At 32.8% G+C, this 24,203-nt stretch overlaps 1 protein-coding gene across 3 annotated transcripts in view; it reads right to left on the bottom strand.

Moving 5' to 3' along the window:
• Window positions 1–16,866, bottom strand: part of dally (division abnormally delayed protein) — a 442,796-nt gene extending 425,930 nt beyond the window's left edge. For 2 of the 3 annotated variants that reach the window (XM_074115960.1, XM_074115961.1), the window contains exon 1: window positions 10,296–10,977. In XM_074115960.1, the coding sequence (XP_073972061.1) occupies window positions 10,296–10,617 (322 nt within the window). In that variant the 5' untranslated portion in view covers window positions 10,618–10,977. Of the gene's footprint in view, window positions 1–10,295; window positions 10,978–16,216; window positions 16,277–16,663 lie in introns of those variants that run through there. The other variant, XM_074115962.1, reaches the window with a different exon arrangement.
• Window positions 16,867–24,203: the final 7,337 nt, after the last annotated feature.

Below are 24,203 nucleotides of genomic sequence, written 5' to 3'. Positions count from 1 at the left end.
AACTTTCAGAAGTACTTCAAAACGGAATAACTCAAAATAGAAAATTTAGGCACGATTACAACAATATTTTAAACTTAGTAAAAGAAAATAATGCAATCCATTATGCAATTATTAATGAAAATGCTGAGCAAACAGTACCAACATTCCGACGACAATATCTCGTAGAGTTCAGCACAGAAAAAAAAAGTATTTATGCAAACAATTTCTGAGAAATCAATCTGGTAATTTATAATACAATAGCTGGAAAGGGGTCTTATAAGAGACAACAGGGCCTCCTAAGTTGGTTACCAAGAACTGCATGGATTATAAAATAATTATGCATTCTTTATAAATTATTGACGTCACAATTGCATATGGCGTGTCTTAAAAACAGAATATAGACATGATGACTTCTTAAGAATACTAATAAGTAATTGGAATAATTTAGTAAAGATATTGTAGTAAATTAATTATAGGATAAGATTTTTTTTTTTTTTTCAACTGTTCTGAGATGTTCTAGAGCATAGGTCGGTAATGGCGTGGCCCGTGAGCCGCATGCGGCCCGTACTGAGTTTTTTATGCGGCCCACCAAATAATATAACATCTACTTTGAAAAGTCCGTGCAAAGTCAGAGAGATAGCACCACTGGCGCGTATCGAGGTTATGTTTAGTTAGTAGCATCTCTTGGAAGAACACACACCAAGTTTCAGCCAGATCGGTCTATTTCTTTGTGTTTGGCATTCGTTTGAATCGAGGAAGTCGAGTGATTTTCAAAAAATGGACGGAAAAGAATTTCGTGTGTTGATTAAACACTACTTTATGAAAGGCAAAACGCCTGAGGAGACTAAAGAGAAGCTTGATAAACATTATGGTGACTCTGCACCTTCGATTAGAACAGTTTATAAGTGGTTTCAAAATTTTCGGAGTGGCCATATGGGCACAAGTGACGCTGAACGTTCTGGACGCCCTGTTGAGGTTACTACTCCAGAAATCATTGATAAAATCCATGATATGGTGATGGATGACAGAAGAGAGAAGGTGCGTGAGATTGCTAGTGCTGTGGGCATCTCGAATGATCGGGTACATAATATTTTGCATCAACATTTGGACCATGACAAAGCTATCCGCAAGATGGGTGCCGCGATTGCTCACGCTTGACCAAAAACGAAATCGTGTGAAGTGTTGCAAGGACGGTTTGCAGCTGTTCCAGAAGAATCCGCAGGACATTAAGCGTCGTTTCGTCACTGTGGATGAAACATGGATACATCACTACACTGCTGAGACCAAAGAACAATCTAAACAATGGGTTACCAAGGGGGAATCTGCGCCAAAAAAGGCGAAGACCGTTCCTTCGGCCGGAAAGATTATGGCGACTGTCTTTTGGGTTTCGCAAGGAATAATCCTCATCGACTATCTGGAAAAGGGTAAAACTATTACAGGTGCATATTATTCATCGTTATTGGACCGTTTGAAAACCGAGCTGCAAGAAAAACGCCCACGATTGGCCCCACAAAAAAGTCCTTTTCCATCACGACAACGCACCAGCTCACACCTCAGCAGTTGTGGTCGCAAAATTAATGGAAATAGGGTTCCAACTCGTTTCACATCCCCCCCTATTCTCCAGACTTGGCTCCCTCGGACTACTATTTGTTCCCCAATATGAAGAAATGGCTGGCGGGAAAAAGATTTTATTCAAACAAGGAGGTGATTGCAGAAACGAATGGCTATTTTTCAGACTTGGACAAATCCTATTATTCGGAAGGGATCAACAAACTAGAGCAGCGTTGGACGAAGTGTATAAGCCTAAAAGGAGACTATGTTGAAAAATAGAAAAGGTTTACCCCAAAAAATTAAGTAGTTTTTATTTTTGCACGGACTTTTCAAACGACCCTCGTATTGCAAAATTATTTGCATTTTTTCTAGCACTTGGGCGAAAAATTTTTTCAAAATTTTCATTAAATCTTTTTTGTACTCCGATGTTATTATAGCATGTAAATAAAATTGTTACTAATTTTTTATTGTTATAAATAATATTTATATTTGAACTATAACAAAAAAAAACTATTTAAGCTCCATATTAAATTACAAAACACCTGACCGTGCGGCCCGCTCAAAAATATGTTTTATTTTTGTTTTTTTAAATGGCCCGCCATCCAGCAAAAGTTTACCGATCCCTGTTTTAGAGCGTTCAGATTATCTTAGGAAAAACCATTTTTCGCCCATAAACTGATTTTCCAATAAAATTTAAATTACAGAAATTCTAGCGTAATTTTCAGTAATACCTGTTCATAGCATAAGAAGTTAGAGTAAAGAGCTTTGAACGTCTCGAATTGACAATAAAGTCAGGTAATTACAAGAAGAGTTACGCCAACTAATTCTACTTTTCTTAAAAGCTACTGGAATTGGATCACAGATGACTCTCTAATTATTTCCTTTAAAATGAAATAGTCTTACTTCCGGTAGAAGATTTTTTTTTTTCCTTTGCAATTAATTGAATTTGATTCAATTCAAAAAAAATTGTAGGCTCTATTTTTAGGAGCGAGCTATGAATTAGAGATGTACAAAGAAAAATATTAATTTGAAAATATTTAATATTTTATTAGTTTATCATTATTTCTAATATAAATACGTACCTATATAATAACATACTCGTAAATATAATCCCCAGTCTGAATCCCGTGTTTTTATCTACATTTTATCGGTTAGAGAAAAAAGAAATTTACTAAAATATGTGCTTCCGCCTACCTCTACTTTACGCAAATAGAAGTTAAGCTCCGCCTGACAAAAATAGGCGATTACTTTATATTTAAAGCTCTTCAACTCCCAATAAGCACCTGATGAAGAGCACCAATAGTATCCGAAATGTGGGATTCTACGTGAAACCGAATGAAAAAGTTTATGTAAAAAAAAGGTCTTTCTCTGGCCATTGCTGAACATTTTTCTTTGTCTCATAATTGTTTTTCATTTTTTTTTTTTTTTTCTGGATTCTGGAGGCCTATTTAAAGGATAACCAGAATTCGGGTCCATTATTATTATTATTTTATATAGAATTAGCAAAAAATTGAAAATAAATAATTTTTGTAGAATCTGTGAGCCAAAACTATACTTTCCCCTTGCAGGAATGCCACACATACAAGTTGTGGCCAAAATCTCAGAAACCGGAAACGACAATTTTACTCAAACGATAAAAAAACAGGAGAAAGCCTCGCACTAAAATTTGTTTTTCGTACTCTAAGTCGCTTAAAATTTGTTTTTATTTCCGGTTATTATATATATGTATATGTATATATAAAATCTACCGATAGGTCCCTATATATTTAGGACCGCCCTCTGTTGACATACACCACTATAGATCGATGCCCGGCTCATACATAATAAAACACATCCCTTTCACTAATACTAATACCAACAAGAACGACGCCCTATATATCGGTCAACATTACCTTCTAACATTTACACTGTTTCCCAACTAAATATTGATATCAGTAATTATATTTTTTTTTTTGATATCCTAATTTAGAATGTAATTTTACTGTATTTGGAACACATTTACTTTTATTGAATCAAAATATTTATATAATTTTGTAGCATTACGGGAAAGGAATAATTTAATGGAGGCTTAATGTTAAATATCATCTTAATAGAATAGTGGAGCTCCAATCTCAATAGATAGCAAAAGTATTGAGCTCAAGCGATTGTAAGTTTTAAGTTTTCATTTAATTGAAATCGAAAAAAAAAATTAACAAATATTTTAATGGAATCTTCATCCATCTTCACTCACTAAGTTGTTAAGGGTAAGGAGATAATTTAAACCAAAATATAATCTAATCTTTGTTAAAACAAACTGGATGGGAAATATAAATCTCATTAGGGAAAGCAGATGCCCATTGTATCTCAGTCAGGAAATTGGAAAAGTTAGTTTTTTGATAAATGGACATCGCCAGCTTCCAAGCTAGCTGTTTGAAGCAGATAAACATTTTTCTTTTACAGAACTTACAAAAAAAGAACCAAAGGAAACTGAATAAAAAGCGATAGTTTATATTCAGATGGAAATGATCAATGAAGAATAATTCGGAGTTAAATGGAATATAGACAAGCATTGTTTGAACGAATTAATGGTCGTTTTAAAACTTATTTATTTTCCCAAATATTGGCAGTCCACTTAAAATTTAAACCTCTATTTTATAGAGGAGTAGTTATAGTAAGTAGTATGTTGTGAGCCTTCACAGACGACGACTGGAAGAACGCTCAACTTTATTGGTAGGCGACTAGTAGAGCCTTCAAAGGAGAGCCTTTGAAAAGAAAAAGGTTCCGTCTCTTCTAAAACTTGAAAGAAGACAATATCTTATTACACTGCTATTTGTGGCAAAAGTATGACCATATCAAAATGATGATCAGAACACTATCTTGTCGAAAAGCAATGATAAAGAGACTTATTTAAAGTCAATGCCTGCAGCAACCCCCATCCCAAGAATTGAAAGCTCAAACAGCAAACTTTAACTTTTTTTAATTCACCCAATGAACCTTCTAATCGCTAATCTTAAGAGATTTTAGTCGCAACTTGAAGTGAAGCCTGGCTTTTTTTATGGATTCGCGAGAAAGATAGCCTTCGATCTGATCGTAGAAGTTTAAAACGAAACGGTGCTCTAGAACATCCCCTCAACTTAACTCGTTTGGTGCAGAGTGAAATGTTTTAAAGACTACTCAAGATCTAAGCTTCAGATACAAATTATTCATTAGCAGAAATTATATATTATTTATTATTAAAGTATTAATGCCTATTTTTTCAGGCAGGCTTTACATCCAACTACCAAATTAGGTGTCGTGGACGGAGGCGATTAGCAAACATACTGCACTATAAAGTACTCATATTAACCATTAAATAAAATCCAAAGCCTAAGAGCGGGAATCGAACCCAGTACCACAATACGAGGTGTGTTCAAAAAGTAACGGGAATTTTTAAATTTCGCGGGTTTGGAGAGTCTGATTGTAAAATTTTTTTTTTATTATGTTGGTACACATGACCCTAAAGTACGATAAAATTTTCAGTAATATTCATTGTTTACTTCTTAAGTGGCAGCCGTTAAGGTTAGACGTGTTTATCGAGCTTGGCGATTTTTGTTTGTTAAAAAAAATGGATCAAAGAATTTGTATTAAATTTTGCGTAAAAAATGAAATAAAGTGTGTGAAATGTTAATAAAGGCATATGGTGAGTCTGCTATGAGTAAAACAAGGATTTACGAGTGGTATAAGCGTTTCCAAGATGGCCGCGAAAACGTTGAAGATGACGAACGACCTGGACGTCCAAGCACATCAACAACCGATGAAAACGTGAAAAAAGTGAAAGAAATGGTTATGAACGATCGCCGAATCACAATCAGAGAAGTCGCTGATGATGTTGCCATATCAATTGGCTCATGCCATGAAATTTTTTCGGATGTTTTGGGTATGAAACGTGTGGCAGCAAAATTTGTTCCAAAATTGTTGAATTTCGAACAAAAACAGCGGAGAATGGAAGTTGCTCAAGAGTCACTCAATGAAGTCGACAACGATGCGGATCTACTGAAACGTGTTATAACAGGTGACGAAACATGGGTTTACGGATATGATGTCGAAACTAAGGCTCAATCGTCCCAGTGGAGGCATTCTGGATCGCCAAGACCGAAAAAGGCTCGACAAGTGCGGTCGAATGTGAAGGTTATGCTCACTGTGTTCTTCGATTTTAATGGCATAGTGCATCATGAATTCTTGCCACAAGGTCAAACAATCAATAAGGAGTACTACCTACAAGTTCAACGCCGTTTGAGTGAAGCAATCCGAAAAAAACGCCCGGATTTGTGGCAAAACAATTCATGGATTTTGCACCACGATAATGCACCTGCTCACGTGAATTTTTGGCCAAAAACAAAACTTTAACGATGCCCCAGCCTCCATATTCGCCAGACGTGGCTCCATGTGACTTTTTTCTATTTCCAAACATAAAGAGAACATTAAAAGGCCGTCGTTTTACAAGCATAGATGACATTAAAAGCGAATCGCTGAAAGCTATCACAAAGATCGAGTTTCAGAAGTGTTTCGAGGATTGGAAAAAGCGCTGGCACAAGTGTATTGTATGCGAAGGGGACTACTTTGAAGGCGACAATATTAATGTAGATGAATAAATAAATATTTTTTTCAAAAAACGAAAATTCCCATTACTTTTTGAACACACCTCGTACATATTAGCTTTACATGTCTCGCCTCTAACCACTCGGCTACCGTGGCGCCTTCTTATTTATTATTATTATTTCTGTATTTAAATATACTTTTTACAGTATTTCACCTCCCTCCAATGAAGTGTAAACGCAAACGTCTTGGGAGAAGTAATGAGTAATGCGAATTAAAGATAGAAAATTAATTATTTTTACACAGGAAGGAAGTAACTACATTTTGGCGCTAATGACCATAGACGTCGATGCGCCGGCAAAAAAAAACACCCTTTACAAATTTACATCTCATAACCTAGTAAAGAACCAAAAAAATTTTTTTTTAATTATAAATTCTGAGAATTATAATGCTGGAGAATCTTGTGAGGTCTTCCAGCAATGGTTTATAAATTCCAAAAAAAAGAAAAATTAGTTTCTAATAAAAAAGAACCTTTTCCAATTAAACTAAATATAAAAGAAAATAATTAAAACGGAAAAACAAATGGGATGAGAAAGATGGACTGGTCCATTTAAAGAATTCAAAAGATTAAATTTAAACCTCAACTGATTGCTGATGCAAAGAGGGGAACGACAAAGGTAAAGATGGATGCTGTGAAAGGGAATTCTCCAAACCTAAATTTAACATCCTCTAATTAACTCTTTTTAAACCAATCAGAAGATTACAATGAGCCTCAAAATGATTTTATTAAAAATCACTCTTAAGTGAACACGCATTTTGTACCGAGTATTTTAAATTAGAATTAAAATTTAAGAGATGAAAGTAAAATAAGTTCAAGATATTGCTATAAAATATAAATCCCATCATAATTACGTTTTTTATCTAAAACAAATTATAAAAAATGATGGGCAAACATAAAAGGGAATTTTCCTTCCCAAGTCTAATATCCCACTGCATCCTCCTTAATGATAAGAGATTTCTCCAAATGTGCAACGCTAACTAGCGATTGGTAGTTCACACTACTTGGCCATCCTAATTATACATTTCGGATAACGGAAACATAAGTTTGATTTACCTCAGTTCTCTAATCATCCTGTTTAAAGTAAAAATAAGTTCATTAACTTTAAATAATAAGTGCTTCGTTTTTTCACTAATTTAAAAAAAAGTCGAATTAAAATAAGTTCCAAGTAACAAATTATTACTCTAAATAACGTAATAATGGGCAATAAGTAGTGCTGCACGAGAAACGAGACAAATCTCGGTCTCGTCTCGGTTTTTCAAATATTAATTTTTAGCTACAAAATTATAAAATTGTGTTCTTTATTAATAAATAATCATTACGGGTATTGAACTAATTATTAAAAGATACGATTTTATTATATATGTTCAATATTACTACATCTATTTGACTTCGAATTACATAAGTAAAGTAAGCAAAGTAAAGTAATCCACTATTTTTTCAGGCGGGGCTTTACGTCTAACTACCAATTGGGTGTCGCGGACGGAGGCGACTAGCAAACATATTTTACTATAAATTTCTCATATTAACCAATAAATAAAATCCAAGGCCTAAGACCGGGAATCGAACCCAGTACCACAATACACATTAGCTTCACAGGTCTCGCACAGCTCGGCCCCCTTCGAATTACATAATTTTTACATAAATTCACTAAATTTCACTATTCATATCATTCATTCATTCAATTTCATAAATTTCACTATTAATAATCTAATACTTTGAACTTTGATATTATTTGAATTATATTTTAGAATTTTGGAATTAGTGAATTTGAAAAAAAAGACTATCTATGCACCTAAAAAATATTGCCACAAATTTTCGTTTTTAAGATACTCTTTGCCCAAGCATTGATACATAAAAGAGCTTTTACTGAGTCAGAAGTTAGAGAAGATCTTCTATTGGTCATTATCATCGCAGCTTGCGAAAATAATCTTTAAGATGGCACTGAAGTTGCACAGATACTAAAAATATCTTTCGCCATTCTAGACAAATTTTTGAAGGAATTCTCAAGTGTTTTCCACCATTCTAAAATGTCAACGTCTACTGGTGCTTAGTCTAATTTGATGTAATTAATTATTTCTGTCTTCCATGCTTCGGTGATATTTGCTGATTTTTGAGCAAATGGTGCAAAAATATTGATGCAGTCGTCGTCGTCGTCAAAAGGTGAATCATCAGATTCTTTATCTTCACCAACAGCCATAACTAATAGAGCGGGAAGTTTGTTGGGAGGTATATTTTTTATTTCACGAATCGACTTGTTATAGGAGGCAGATATGTTATTCGGGTCTTTCATTTGGCGCGTTTTCAACATCTTTTTGAAATTATATAAAGATATATAACAGTAATAGTAATATATGATGCATTGAAGTGTAAGTAGTTGTCTTCTTTTACACACATTTTCATTACCAATATATAAATTAAAATAATTATTAGAAAATGATAACTTTTTTGAAAAGATTAATAATAGCAAACCGCTTTTAATACTTAAACAAAAATTCAAAAAACCGAGACCGAGATCGAGGTTGCATAAAGTCTCGACTCGTCTCGGTCTCGTGCAGCACTAGCAATAAGCGTCTAAAACATTCAGAATAGTAAACAAGGAATCCAATTTTGAAATGAAAACCATGAAATATAAATTTAGTAAAAAGAAAAAATTAACAATTTTAAAAAATAATCATTTAATTAATACGAATCACTTTCGGATGAAAAATTGTAAAACCTAAAGTTTTTGCACACTTCCGCATTTATTTTTCCGCAAGAATTTTTACAATTTCTTCGCTGAGAATGCTTCAAAATTAGAACAAAAACGCAGTGAAAAATTTGATGTGTTAATGAAAGCTTTAGGAAATCATTTAAAATTAATATTATTTAAATTAATAGAAAATAGAACAAATATTAAAATATAAAAATTGCAATAGAAAATGAAAATTTCAATTAAAAGATTTAATAAGACCAAAGTTGATTGGTTAAATAAGACCGGTATATCCTTTGACCTCTTAACCTATTCACCTATTCAATGGATATTTTATGTACTAAAAAAAAACTAAACTAATAAATAGTGCAAGTATTTCTGTAGATAATAATGGTAATTAATAAAAATGTTTTAAATGAAATATTACAAGGAGAAGATTGTTTAAATAGAGCTGATTAAAAATCTCGAAATAAGAATGTGGCCCAGCTCCTTAAAAGGCTATGAAAAGCCAAAAATCCAACAGGGTGACAACCTTTATTTTGAAAACCCAAAATTCGTGAACAAAAAATAGCTACCGTTGTTCTGACAACTTTCAGGAACATGATGCAGAGATATTATTAAAGCTGTGCCAATATACTTGAAGTAGTTTAAGCTATTTAGAGAACAGCTTAACTCAGAACCCAATTAAAATGATTTTTTTATTTTATTTTGGGAGAATTTTTCAAATAAAAGTAACAGATATCATGAAAGAAATAAGTAATCGATATTATAATCATTTCAGGAAGAGTACTATGTAAATAATCGATTTAGATCTATGTATAGCAAAAAAAAAAATTGAAAGCGGCATTTTCTCTTTGGATGATTTTGTCCAAAAATCAAAATAACAAATTTTAAAGCTGCAATTTTTCAATTTGCAATTATGCTGATGCCCAAATTTACTGGACAACCTTTCAGCGAGCTACGCTCCAGGAATTTCCGGATAAATAACAAGAAATAGTAAACTGCAAAATCACAATACATACCCGCCGAGCGATAAGAGAGAGAGAGAATGATGAAAAAATGAAAACAAAAGATATTAAACGAATTTATTAAATGTAACTACAGTTATTTTGTTCATTGAACACTTAAAAATAAGACGATTAATCAATCATTGAAGGGGAGAATTTCTTTTAGAGCGAGAAAGGAAGGAGGTTGATAAAATTAGAATCCACAATTTTAGCGCACAGTGCCAAAAAGGTGCCACTAGAAGTGAAGATCATGTTTTTCAGAGCGGTCAGCTGAGCTGATTTAAAAAAAGAAAAACCAACAAACTCGAGTGAGCTAACATTTTCAATGAAACTATGAAATTAGGCTCACTAAAACTATTGTCTTCATTTACGCAAACAAAAAAAAAATAAAATAAAATTTAAAAGCAATTTAAAAAGTAAATGCTAATAAAAGCATTAATTTTGAATAATTTACCATTAACTGGAAGATTTGGTATGTCCAGCTTAAGTCCAGACTGTTCTAAAGTTGTACGAACTGTACGACATTCTTGTACAGCTAATGGACCAGCAACAGTAGTTATTGGTATTGCAGAAGTGGTAGCTCCAGACACTATGGGTGTCGGCGTAGCATTAGTAGTCGAACTACTAATACTACCATTTTTTAAACTATTACTATTATTATTATTAATTAGATTTTCCTCATCAATAAATGCTAAATGCGGTGGATATATTGTTGATGAAGTCACTAAACTACATAGAAACGTTGACACTAGAAACACTATATGATAATAAACCATTGTCAATTTAAAAAGATTTTTATTAATTAGCACGTAAAACGAGACAAGCGCACATATAATTTGTTTTTTAGAAAAACAGTAACAACCGCGATGTTAAAACACACGAAATTTTTTTGCACAATTACTTCGGTAAAACAAAAAATATGTCTTCCAAATTCGACTTGTAATAAAACAAAACAAAAATCATCAAAATTGAAAAATAACTAAAACCGTAAATAAATAAATTAAAAATATTTGGTAGATCTTGTTTTAAAAAAAAAAAAGAAAAAAAAAATCAAATCGAATATTATGGCAGGAGAACGAAAATCGCGTGCACACACCTAGACACTGCCGGTACAATGACTGCCAGTTCGTCGTACATTTCCCCCTCTTCAATGTACAGCCAAACTGCCGCCAAACGGCAACCTAACAACCAACACCGACACTAGCACTACCTATCTGCCGCTATGCCAAGTAATCTTTCCCTTCTCATACTCCTATAATAAAAAGAGATTTTCGTTTTCTTTTTTTTTAAGTACCAATATGTGTTTGTCTGTTAGTCTGGTGCTTAGTATAAACGAAGCTGTTGAAAAAGTAATAAAATTACAGTTCCTCCATTCCCAAATTTCTACTTGATATTAAAAAAATATTAAAAATTTAATACGCGATTTGCAATTACAAAAAGAATTATAGTTAATCTTAATAAATATAGGAGTAGAACTTCTAAAAATTACATTATTTTGTTGGACATCCCCACAGAACAAGGTAAGCAAAACGGACAGAAATTGCAAAGGCTGCCTCTCTCTGGGAGATTAGAGCGGGCCAACATAAAGAATAAAATGAGGGTACCAGAAGACTTAAACTCAGTCTTAAGCTGCTGAATGCCGCTCTAGCTTTAACCTGGAGTTCTTCCTTCAAATAAAAAACAACAATAGCAACTAGACCCAAATTTGAATCACCTAAAATCTAAAGAAATTTGGAGGCAAACTTGAGAGGGAGCAGGTAAAATTCCACCCACCGAATACCTATACCTCAAGATTCTCTTTGAGACACATCAAGATGTAGCAAATGCGGAGTGAGAAAAGCAACTAGGGAGGCTGAAAGATGACCGAATCAAATCTTACTATCACCACTATCCGAAACCCAAATAAACATATGAATATCGACAACCTACCTAGCTCAACCTAGGCATGCCATCAACAGGTGCGGGACCAGGAAGGAGAAGAGTCGTTCCTATCTATCTCATCATTTCACATTATGAATCATCAAATACTCATCATTTTTTCCCGGACACCACGATTTTCTGCAACATCCTTATAAAAAAAAAAGTCGCCTTCTAGTGAGCTTATCAATTCGCTAAGTCGTTCGAATCAAGGCAATTCAGGACTTGGCTAAGAAGCAGAAGATTTAAACAACCAGGAATATTCCCTATCATGCCCATGATCCTATCATGGTTATCTTACCCCTATCATGATTTAAGATTTCAGTAAGGTACAATACTGAAATTTTAACCCTCAATTTCCGCCCTCACAATGTTCAGAATTTATGAAATTTATACTGTTTAAACTATAAGTTTTTGTTTAGGAGATGGCTTATCACTCCAGCAAACAGGAGACGAACCGACTTACACCATATAAGTCAATCAGTATACATGATGAGGTTCACGTTACGCTTCGTAAAAACAACCAGAGGCGATTGTAGATTGTATTAGAAGGGCAGTTCCCCCAAAAGGGGTAGGAACGGAGGCAATCCAAAATGCCCATTGTTCCCCGCCCACACCTCATCTCATCAGAGATACCGGAGCTTTAAAACAACAAATCCGTCTAAAGTTTGCCAGATGCCAGTACTATAAACTAATAAAGTAGTAACAGGACACTAGGGAGCATGGCGACTCAATCGCCCAGTGCTTATGAATAAACCTAGAAAGTTCTGGTAAAGATTACCGGTAGGGAGACATTTGACCTCCCGAAGAACCAGGAATCTAGTTTTAGAATAAATTGGACACACCTCTACAAAGTGCCGCACAGTCTCATTGGGGACTCACCCACAGTCAGCGCAAATTGGCGACTGGGTAAGGCCACATTTGAAAAGATGGTACGCTAAATTCGCATTTCCACTCAACCACCTGAACCAATTGGCGGATCCGGGACCTGCTAAAACCAACTATAGCCGGTTTTGACAGGCCAAGAATTTCTTTAGCCTGACGGTAGTCAGCTCGGGATCTCCACCGAGGTTCACGTCACGCTTCATAAAAACAACAACCAGAGGCGATGCGCTCAAATTGATACGGCCAATTAGTACCAGTGAGAGAAAGGAGCGGGGATAAAAGATAGAGCGTCATATAGATTATTATGGCAGTGGATGAAAGTGGACTTGATGTAGGCGATGAGAACACTGGTCACCAGCTACTAGAAAACATTTTAGTGCTACTGCTCTTAGGAGGAATCGGCCGTAAAGATTTACAGCTTACGGATGCAACTTACAAGATAGCAGATTGCATTGAGCGGATATGGTTCTACCAAAGAGAACCACAGGGGGTTAAAGTCTGTTTGGAGAAAGATAGGAAGTCGCTTATAGTAAAAAAAAATAACTATTAAATAAATAAGGAAATGAGTAGAATTCAAATTAACAATAATCTTAGTGACACATTCACTACACAGCGGAAATATTTATTATAAACAGAATCGTCAGTAATTGATAAAGAATATAATTAGTTCGTCCACTGGGAAAGGAAACATTCTAAGTTAGATATAGGAATTGCTAGAGTATTATTTACTAGGAAGAGAAACTTAATGTTAGTGACGTAATCAAATAGAATCTGCCAGAGTTCTGTTGTTTAAGGGTTGCCCATATTCCTTCAAGTGTCTTTAATATTATCAATTAACTAATGAAAATTTAGAAAATTCCCACCGGTAAGAATCAGCTAGCACCCGGAGCTAAAATTAGCTAGCTATAATCCTCAGGATAACCTCTAGCGCAGCGGCACGTCCTATCCAATCTCGCTTGGTTGGAAAAAAGCTATGGAAAGATTCAAGATCCTGGCCAAAACGGAAGGTATACTGGACGATAACCAATAATTACTTGAAAAAATCCTCCACGATTTGCGGCCCTTGGAGCGTTTGACACCGATATGGAAAATTTATATTCCAGGTTTAGAAAATATAATATGTTCACGAGTACTCTCACTTTAATGTAAGAAAAATTAAGTAATAAATAAAATATCTCTCTATATATTTCTTATTAACATAGATTCAAACTTGATTTAGCTGCAAAAGAAGATTTGTTCTTCGAATATTCTATTCTATAATCCAGGGTGATAGCCGTGAGTAACAAATACGGTACAGTATCAGAAGTTTTATTATTAATAATACTCGATAAAAAGTAAGCTAAGAAATGATTAGGAAAACACAATTTAAGGATGAATCAATCATGAAAAAAGAACAGGTCTTAAGGAGGAAACGAGCCTAAATGAAACAAGAATCATTAGAAACAGAAAGTGGAAATAACGTTTTGTTACAAAGCCTTCAATTATTTTTTTAAAATTTAAAAGTGGAAAGAAAAATTTATCACTTTCTTAAGCAGAAATTTAACCATTTAAATGAGGTTTCAGATTTAGTTAATTTAAAAATTTAGATAAAGTGGCGATTATCCATTGTAAACCACAAGATCAATTTTGGAATGTTGAATTTCAGTATCTATCTCAGAAAATGTGAACAGTCTGTGAAACCTTCACTGTGTTAGTATTGAATTAAGTCAATGTAAAGAGTGAATGAGTGGAGTAACTAGCAGGGACGTTATCTGAAGATCTGGCACCCTTGATGGGTATTTGCATTGTGGAAGAAAAGTAAGGTGTTTAGGAACATGTTGAATGCAACATCAATGGCAAAGATGTAGGTAACCACGATTAGTATAGAAGACTGATTAAGTAAGACCGTTTTAGGTTCATTTTGAACAATAACTTAGTTTAAGCACTAATACCAGTCCGGTTTTATTTTATTTTTTAATGGGTGATTAAAAAATGAATTATTTCTAAAGGAAGAAAAAATAATTGCCATTTCAGTCGAGTAAAATTTATTTTGCCGAGCTTTCGACCTAGGGACTAGGTCATCTTCAGGGCTAGTTCAGAAAGTAATATTTTTACATTTTAGGGTTGGTGTGTCTTCTGTCTTGTCTGTTCATGGACTGAAGACAGAAGACACACCAACCCTGAAATGTAGAAATATCACTTTCTAAAGTAGCCCTGAAGATGACCTAGTCTCTAGGTCGAAAGCTCGGCAAAATAAATTTTACTCGACTGAATTGGCAATTAATTTTTCATCCTATTGAAACTATGAATCAGTCACCAAAAAGAATGAACAACAATTATTTCTAAATGTAAGCTCTTTGCAGAGAACCAATAATTTAGTATAAAAGGAGTTCCAAAAGACCATCTTAATCAGTACATTATAATAACTCCATAGTAGTAACTAAATCTGATCCTCTGATCACAAAATGAATCAAGCTTTCATGGGAAAAATATTATTATATTTTCCTTTAAGGATAGTATTCTTCCAGACAAGAGTTTGTAATAGCTTTATGTTTAAAAACATTAAAGGGTTAAATAGTGTATCATTATTTAAATGAGCAATTTATAGTTATGAAATGCAGGTATTATTTCTAAAAGAAACCAGACGAGAAAGAATTCCAGTAGGGCAGCCATGGAAACAATATGAAGTAAGATGTGGAGTACCGCAGGTATGCCGGCCCGTGTAGCATACTTCTGGACATACCGACCGCATTCTTTCTATGTATTCCCTCATAAAACTATTTCCAATATATAATATCAAACTATTTGCTTTATACAGATTCATCTGTGTATTGAATCCAAATATAAATATCTTGGATGTTTGATCTTAGCTTTTGTTACTATTTATCATAGATTCAACTCAATTTTGTTATTAAAGATACTACAGTAAAAGTCTAATTTTATAATAAGTTCAATTCTAACATAGGTACAGTATAAGAGTATGTTTTAAAATACCAAAATAGAAAGCTGTTGTAGAGCTAGAAAAATGTTTTAACCACCAAAAAAACATTAATTTTCACTTATTTTCACTAATATGTAGTCGATTGTGAGCATTTTTTAAAAACCTTTCTAGAAATCAATATCTAAGTAATTTTTTTTCCAACCAAAAAATAAATTTTTGAATAATATATTAACTAAACTTACAATATCGTGTAAATTTCTAAATATCATGAAATTGAAAAATAATTATTTTGAACAATTATTACAGACTAATATGCGAATTGTGGTGACTTCATTTTCAATTAAACTAAAAAAAAAGACAAATAATTGAAAAAGAACACCCCAAAACTTTAAAAATATAATAGTTTCAATTGCTACCAGAACTGAGGAAAAATGAAACAATGTTATGAATGCTTATTCAAAAAAAAAAAACATTGAATACATGAAAAAGATTTTGCACAATATATTTCTGCCCTAAAGTATAATTTCGCCAACAAAAGTTCAGTCCTAATAACTGATAACTGGACTGGAACAAAGCTAAATTAAAAGAAGCACGAAATTCCATTGAAAGGAATAAATACTTAGCTCAAATAGGTAAAACGAAGTTTCATTTACCTTTTGATGATGCAATTTCCAGAAAGAAAGTTGAAAGTTGAACAGCATTTGCAGAAAATCCTGAAATCAATTTGCTCACTTTAAAACCAGTAATGTGTTCAAATTTCAAATTTAGCCTAATGAAATTTAAACTTATGTGTACTATAATAAGTCAATGAAATCTTTCTAGATTCACTATAGATACAATTAGCGATATGCCAGGATAATATCAGAATTTTAAAAAGTTAAGTTTGCTTTAATAAATTAAACAAAAAATCACAAAGATTTGCAAAACTAAAAAAAAAATTCCATAACCAACCAGTGGTGAATGAAGATATGTTTGCAAATGCTTGAAAAACGTTAACGTTTTCGAATTAACATTAATAATAGCACGAGTAAAAACAAATGTTGCTTCGAACATTAAAGGAAATATAAATTGAAAATTAAGGATAAGATTGAGCTACTTACAATGTGTACTTGACCCAGATGTGATAAGATGAAACGTCCGAATGACAAAATAACCGAATCACACACACGAGATGTTATAGAAATTTCTGTATTCACTAATAACTTAATAACTTTCACAAATTAATCAAAAACTCTAATTCAAACAAACATTAATTAATATTTTATCACATGAGAAATTCAAACGCACCCGATTCACAAAATGGACCGTAAGTACAGAATAATGGCGGACTACTGTAACTAATCACATTACGTTGTTCATATGAAATTCAAATAAAATATAATTACTTCTAAACTCAAAAAAGTATATTTTTAATAAATTACAGAAGTTCTTAAGTTAATCAATTAAAGAAAAAACTAATCATCTGTATTCACAAATTAAAAAAACATATCAATAAGTATCAAATACCATTTAAAGGATCCTACATATCAAGGTTGCTGTGGAATTCCAAACAAACCATTACATGCCTGCTTTCCCTAAAAAAGAGAAAATTCAAAACTAATACAAGAGCACTGCAAATTATCGTATGTTGTGATTTAAATCAGATGTCAGTAATAATAAATTAAATTTTCAATTCTGGACCCACTGCTTTTATGGAAAATAACCTAAAACCTTTCTTAACACAGAATCTTGGCGAAAAGAACATGCATTTTATAAAAATAATCAAATAAGCCTTATCCATAAGCGATAATTGTCAACTATTAAGGGCATCATCAAAATCGAAACGGCATTTAAAAAGATAAAAGTAAAGTTAAGCAGTACAATAATTTTTACTTCATAAATTAATCGAGTATATAAACAAAAATATATCAGTGAGAATTATAAATAAAAGTGTATATCAGTAGGACGAGTTATGGTTGGAAATTAAGTTACGTTTTTTGAAAAATAAGAAACAATTATGAACTAACTTGTAAAGTTTAAACTACTGACAGTAAATACAGGTTACTCCTGCTACCTAGCGGCAATCATGGAACTACATAAATACACTCCTACAATAATTCCAATTTTATCTCTAAAAATCTAGTAAAACTAAACATTTTCTGAAAGTATATATTTAAAAACTAACTAGACTTACATATACTAACTACCTATGTCGTAGAAATAAAATGATGAGAGGAAATTGAATATTTATAAACAAATAAATGATATAATAATCTTTCATTTTTGAATATATTTTTCTGTTCTTAGGATTCAAAAACCAGTCAACACTAACTAAATGCTAACTAAATTAGCAATACAATGTTATAATTTGAAAAGAAGAAAATTTCAGTAAAACAAATAGAGATTTTGGATTTACCGGTTTTTTTCTGAACCTCTACATCTAAAATTAGCCAACCTAATGAGAATAATAAATAAATAGCATAGAAAAAAAATGTAAGAATAAGAAAGCAAAGAAATTTTAGTAAAAATACGCAAGAGTTTCAATTTTCATTTTTTTCTGCGAGTCCACAACCAAAACTAGCTAAGCCCAATAGATGAAAAGTACAACCGCTATAAAAAATACAATGTTACAAACAGAAAATAAGGAAACTCCCGTCCAACTATGCCAGATTAGGTATTTCATAATTTTATCTGAATATCTAAATTCAAAACTAGCCGACCTAAAGCGTATAATACATTATATAAACTTGATTTAGATGCAATTGCTTAAAAATGCAAAAAAAATTAATAATAATAAGTCATCCGAATTCAAAGTTCAAAATAAAAAAAAAGCCAATCTATTGGGTACGAATCTTGCCTGTAATTTATATACGATGTAAAAAAATGAAAAAAAAGAAATTCCACAAAATCTAAAAGAGAATTTGGTTTTTCATTTATTTTCAATCACCATTACCAAAACTGGCCGACCAAAGGTCTGTAATGTACACCTAGTATGAAAATGAAATATTGAAGCCAAAACTACAGAAATACCACTAATCCAACTGAAACCTTCGTATTAACTGTTTTTTCAAATCACTAAAATTCAAAACCAGCAAAAGCTTCCTACCACTGAAAATAGAACCTTTTTCCAACTTTTTTCCATGTTTTTAGTTTTTGTATATCCAAATAGGTCGACCCTACAAGTACAACCCAGCAGGGCCCTTAATATTAAATATCAAAAGCAGAAAAAGGTTAGTACTACTGAAATTAGGGACTATTTCTATTTTTTTCCATGGTTTTTACTTCTTCTTTTTCAAAATAGATCGACCCTACAAGTACAACCAAGCATTGCCCTTAATATTAACTATCAAAAACAGAAAAAGGTTAGTACTACTGAAATTAGGGACTATTTCTACTTTTTTCCATGGTTTTTACTTCTTCTTTTTCAAAATAGATCGACCCTACAAGTACAACCAAGCATTGCCCTTAATATTAACTATCAAAAACAGAAAAAGGTTAGTACTACTGAAATTAGGGACTATTTCTACTTTTTTCCATGGTTTTTACTTCTTCTTTTTCAAAATAGATCGACCCTACAAGTACAACCAAGCATTGCCCTTAATATTAACTATCAAAAACAGAAAAAGGTTAGTACTACTGAAATTAGGGACTATTTCTACTTTTTTCCATGGTTTTTACTTCTTCTTTTTCAAAATAGATCGACCCTACAAGTACAACCAAGCATTGCCCTTAATATTAACTATCAAAAACAGAAAAAGGTTAGTACTACTGAAATTAGGGACTATTTCTACTTTTTTCCATGGTTTTTACTTCTTCTTTTTCAAAATAGATCGACCCTACAAGTACAACCAAGCATTGCCCTTAATATTAACTATCAAAAACAGAAAAAGGTTAGTACTACTGAAATTAGGGACTATGTCTACTTTTTTCCATGGTTTTTACTTCTTCTTTTTCAAAATAGGTCGACCCTACAAGTACAACCCAGCATTGCCCTTAATATTAACTATCAAAAACAGAAAAAGGTTAGTACTACTGAAATTAGGGTCTATTTCTACTTTTTTCCATGGTTTTTACTTCTTCTTTTTCAAAATAGGTCGACCCTACAAGTACAACCAAGCATTGCCCTTAATATTAACTATCAAAAACAGAAAAAGGTTAGTACTACTGAAATTAGGGTCTATTTCTACTTTTTTCCATGGTTTTTACTTCTTCTTTTTCAAAATAGGTCGACCCTACAAGTACAACCCAGCATTGCCCTTAATATTAACTATCAAAAACAGAAAAAGGTTAGTACTACTGAAATTAGGGACTATTTCTACTTTTTTCCATGGTTTTTACTTCTACTTTTTCAAAATAGGTCGACCCAACAAGTACAACCCAGCATTGCCCATAATATTAATTATCAAAAGCAGAAAAAGGTTAGTACTACTGAAATTAGGGACTATTTCTACTTTTTTCCATGGTTTTTACTTCTTCTTTTTCAAAATAGGTCGACCCTACAAGTACAACCCAGCATTGCCCTTAATATTAACTATCAAAAACAGAAAAAGGTTAGTACTACTGAAATTAGGGACTATTTCTACTTTTTTCCATGGTTTTTACTTCTACTTTTTCAAAATAGGTCGACCCAACAAGTACAACCCAGCATTGCCCATAATATTAACTATCAAAAACAGAAAAAGGTTAGTACTACTGAAATTAGGGACTATTTCTACTTTTTTCCATGGTTTTTACTTCTTCTTTTTCAAAATAGGTCGACCCTACAAGTACAACCCAGCATTGCCCTTAATATTAACTATCAAAAACAGAAAAAGGTTAGTACTACTGAAATTAGGGACTATTTCTACTTTTTTCCATGGTTTTTACTTCTACTTTTTCAAAATAGGTCGACCCAACAAGTACAACCCAGCATTGCCCATAATATTAATTATCAAAAGCAGAAAAAGGTTAGTACTACTGAAATTAGGGACTATTTCTACTTTTTTCCATGGTTTTTACTTCTTCTTTTTCAAAATAGGTCGACCCTACAAGTACAACCCAGCATTGCCCTTAATATTAACTATCAAAAACAGAAAAAGGTTAGTACTACTGAAATTAGGGACTATTTCTACTTTTTTCCATGGTTTTTACTTCTACTTTTTCAAAATAGGTCGACCCAACAAGTACAACCCAGCATTGCCCATAATATTAACTATCAAAAACAGAAAAAGGTTAGTACTACTGAAATTAGGGACTATTTCTACTTTTTTCCATGGTTTTTACTTCTTCTTTTTCAAAATAGGTCGACCCTACAAGTACAACCCAGCATTGCCCTTAATATTAACTATCAAAAACAGAAAAAGGTTAGTACTACTGAAATTAGGGACTATTTCTACTTTTTTCCATGGTTTTTACTTCTACTTTTTCAAAATAGGTCGACCCAACAAGTACAACCCAGCATTGCCCATAATATTAACTATCAAAAACAGAAAAAGGTTAGTACTACTGAAATTAGGGACTATTTCTACTTTTTTCCATGGTTTTTACTTCTACTTTTTCAAAATAGGTCGACCCTACAAGTACAACCCAGCATTGCCCTTAATATTAACTATCAAAAACAGAAAAAGGTTAGTACTACTGAAATTAGGGACTATTTCTACTTTTTTCCATGGTTTTTACTTCTACTTTTTCAAAATAGGTCGACCCTACAAGTACAACCCAGCATTGCCCTTAATATTAACTATCAAAAACAGAAAAAGGTTAGTACTACTGAAATTAGGGACTATTTCTACTTTTTTCCATGGTTTTTACTTCTACTTTTTCAAAATAGGTCGACCCAACAAGTACAACCCAGCATTGCCCATAATATTAATTATCAAAAGCAGAAAAAGGTTAGTACTACTGAAATTAGGGACTATTTCTACTTTTTTCCATGGTTTTTACTTCTTCTTTTTCAAAATAGGTCGACCCTACAAGTACAACCAAGCATTGCCCTTAATATTAACTATCAAAAACAGAAAAAGGTTAGTACTACTGAAATTAGGGACTATTTCTACTTTTTTCCATGGTTTTTACTTCTACTTTTTCAAAATAGGTCGACCCTACAAGTACAACCCAGCATTGCCCATAATATTAATTATCAAAAGCAGAAAAAGGTTAGTACTACTGAAATTAGGGACTATTTCTACTTTTTTCCATGGTTTTTACTTCTTCTTTTTCAAAATAGGTCGACCCTACAAGTACAACCCAGCATTGCCCTTAATATTAATTATCAAAACCAGAAAAAGGTTAGTACTACTGAAATTAGGGACTATTTCTTCTTTTTTCCATGGTTTTTACTTCTTCTTTTTCAAAATAGGTCGACCCTACAAGTACAACCCAGCATTGCCCTTAATATTAATTATCAAAAGCAGAAAAAGGTTAGTACTACTGAAATTAGGGACTATTTCTACTTTTTTCCATGGTTTTTACTTCTTCTTTTTCAAAATAGGTCGACCCCACAAGTACAACCCAGCATTGCCCTTAATATTAACTATCAAAAACAGAAAAAGGTTAGTACTACTGAAATTAGGGACTATTTCTAATTTTTTCCACGGTTTTTACTTCTTCTTTTTCAAAATAGGTCGAACCTACAAGTACAACCCAGCATTGCCCTTAATATTAACTATCAAAAACAGAAAAAGGTTAGTACTACTGAAATTAGGGACTATTTCTACTTTTTTCCACGGTTTTTACTTCTTCTTTTTCAAAATAGGTCGACCCTACAAGTACAACCCAGCATTGCCCTTAATATTAACTATCAAAAGAAGAAAAAGCTACTTTACACAGGAATTAGAAAACTTTTTCAACTTTTTTCCATGGTTTTTACCTCTCGGTTCTAAAATAGATCGATACAAGAAATACAACCCAGCATTGCCCTTAATATTAACTAACAAATGCAGAAAAGGCTTCCTACCACTGAAATTAGGAGACTTTTTCCACTTTATTCCATGGTTTTTACCTCTCGGTTCTAAAATAGATCGATATAAGAAGTACAACCCCGCATTGCCCTTAATATTAACTGACAAATGCAGAAAAGGCTTCCTACCACTGAAATTAGGAGACTTTTTCCACTTTATTCCATGGTTTTTAACTCTCGGTTCTAAATTAGATCGATACAAGAAGTACAACCCAGCATTGCCCTTAATATTAATAACAAATGCAGAAAAGGCTTCCTACTACTGAAATTAGGAGACTTTTTTACCTTTTTTCCATGGTTTTTACTTCTTGTAGTTCAAAATATATCGATGCAAGAAGCACAACCCAGCATTGCCCTTAATATTAACTAACAAATGCAGAAAATGCTTCCTACCACTGAAATTAGGAGACTTTTTCACCTTTTTTCCATGGCTTTTACTTCTTATAGTTCAAAATAGATCGATGCAAGGAGCACAAACCAGTACTGCCCTTAATATAAACTAACAAATGCAGAAAATGCTTCCTACCACTGAAATTAGGAGACTTTTTCCATTTTTTATTGTGGTTTTTACCTCGTGTTTTTCAAAATTGATCGACCCAAAAACTACTGCCCAGCATTGCCCTTAATATTAACTATCAGAAACTGAAACACCAACTTTACATGGGAATTAGAAGACTATTTCCACTTTTCTCAATGTTTTTCCTTTTTCTTTTTCCAAATAGAACGTCTAAACTAGTGCAATACAGCCTATCCCTTAATATTACCTATCAAAAGCAGAAAAAAGATCCTACCACGGAAATTAGGGACTATTTCCACTTTTCTCAATGTTTTTCCTTTTTCTTTTTCCAAATAGAACGACTAAACTAGTGCAATACAGCCTATCCCTTAATATTACCTATCAAAAGCAGAAAAAAGATCCTACCACGGAAATTAGGGACTATTTTCACTTTTTTCCATGGTATTTACATTTTCGTTTTCAAAATAGATCCATCCAACATGTACAAACTCGCATTGCCCTTAATATTAACTAACAAATGCAAAAAAGGCTTCCTACCACTGATATTAGGAGACTTTTTCACCTTTTTTCCATGGTTTTTACTTCTTGCAGTTCAAAATAGATCGATGCAAGAAGCACAACCCAGCATTGCCCTTAATATTAACTAACAAATGTAGAAAATGCTTCCTACCACTGAAATTAGGAGACTTTTTCCACTTTTTTCCATGGTTTCTACCTCTCGGTTCTAAAATAGACCGATACAAGAAATACAACCCAGCATTGCCCTTAATATTGACTAACAAATGCAGAAAAGGCTTCCTACCACTGAAATTAGGAGACTTTTTCACCTTTTTTCCATGGTTTTTACTTCTTGTAGTTCAAAATATATCGATGCAAGAAGCACAACCCAGCATTGCCCTTAATATTAACTAACAAATGCAGAAAAGGCTTCCTACCACTGAAATTAGGAGACTTTTTCCACTTTATTCCATGGTTTTTACCTCTCGGTTCTAAAATAGATCGATATAAGAAGTACAACCCCGCATTGCCCTTAATATTAACTGACAAATGCAGAAAAGGCTTCCTACCACTGAAATTAGGAGACTTTTTCCACTTTATTCCATGGTTTTTAACTCTCGGTTCTAAATTAGATCGATACAAGAAGTACAACCCAGCATTGCCCTTAATATTAATAACAAATGCAGAAAAGGCTTCCTACTACTGAAAT

This window comes from Rhodnius prolixus, unplaced genomic scaffold (genome assembly GCF_049639745.1).
Source record: "Rhodnius prolixus isolate KJV_2025 unplaced genomic scaffold, Rpr scaffold_13, whole genome shotgun sequence".
NCBI lineage: Eukaryota > Metazoa > Arthropoda > Insecta > Hemiptera > Reduviidae > Rhodnius > Rhodnius prolixus.
The sequence above is the reverse complement of the archived record's forward strand: the minus strand, read 5'-3'. Positions and strand labels throughout refer to the sequence as shown.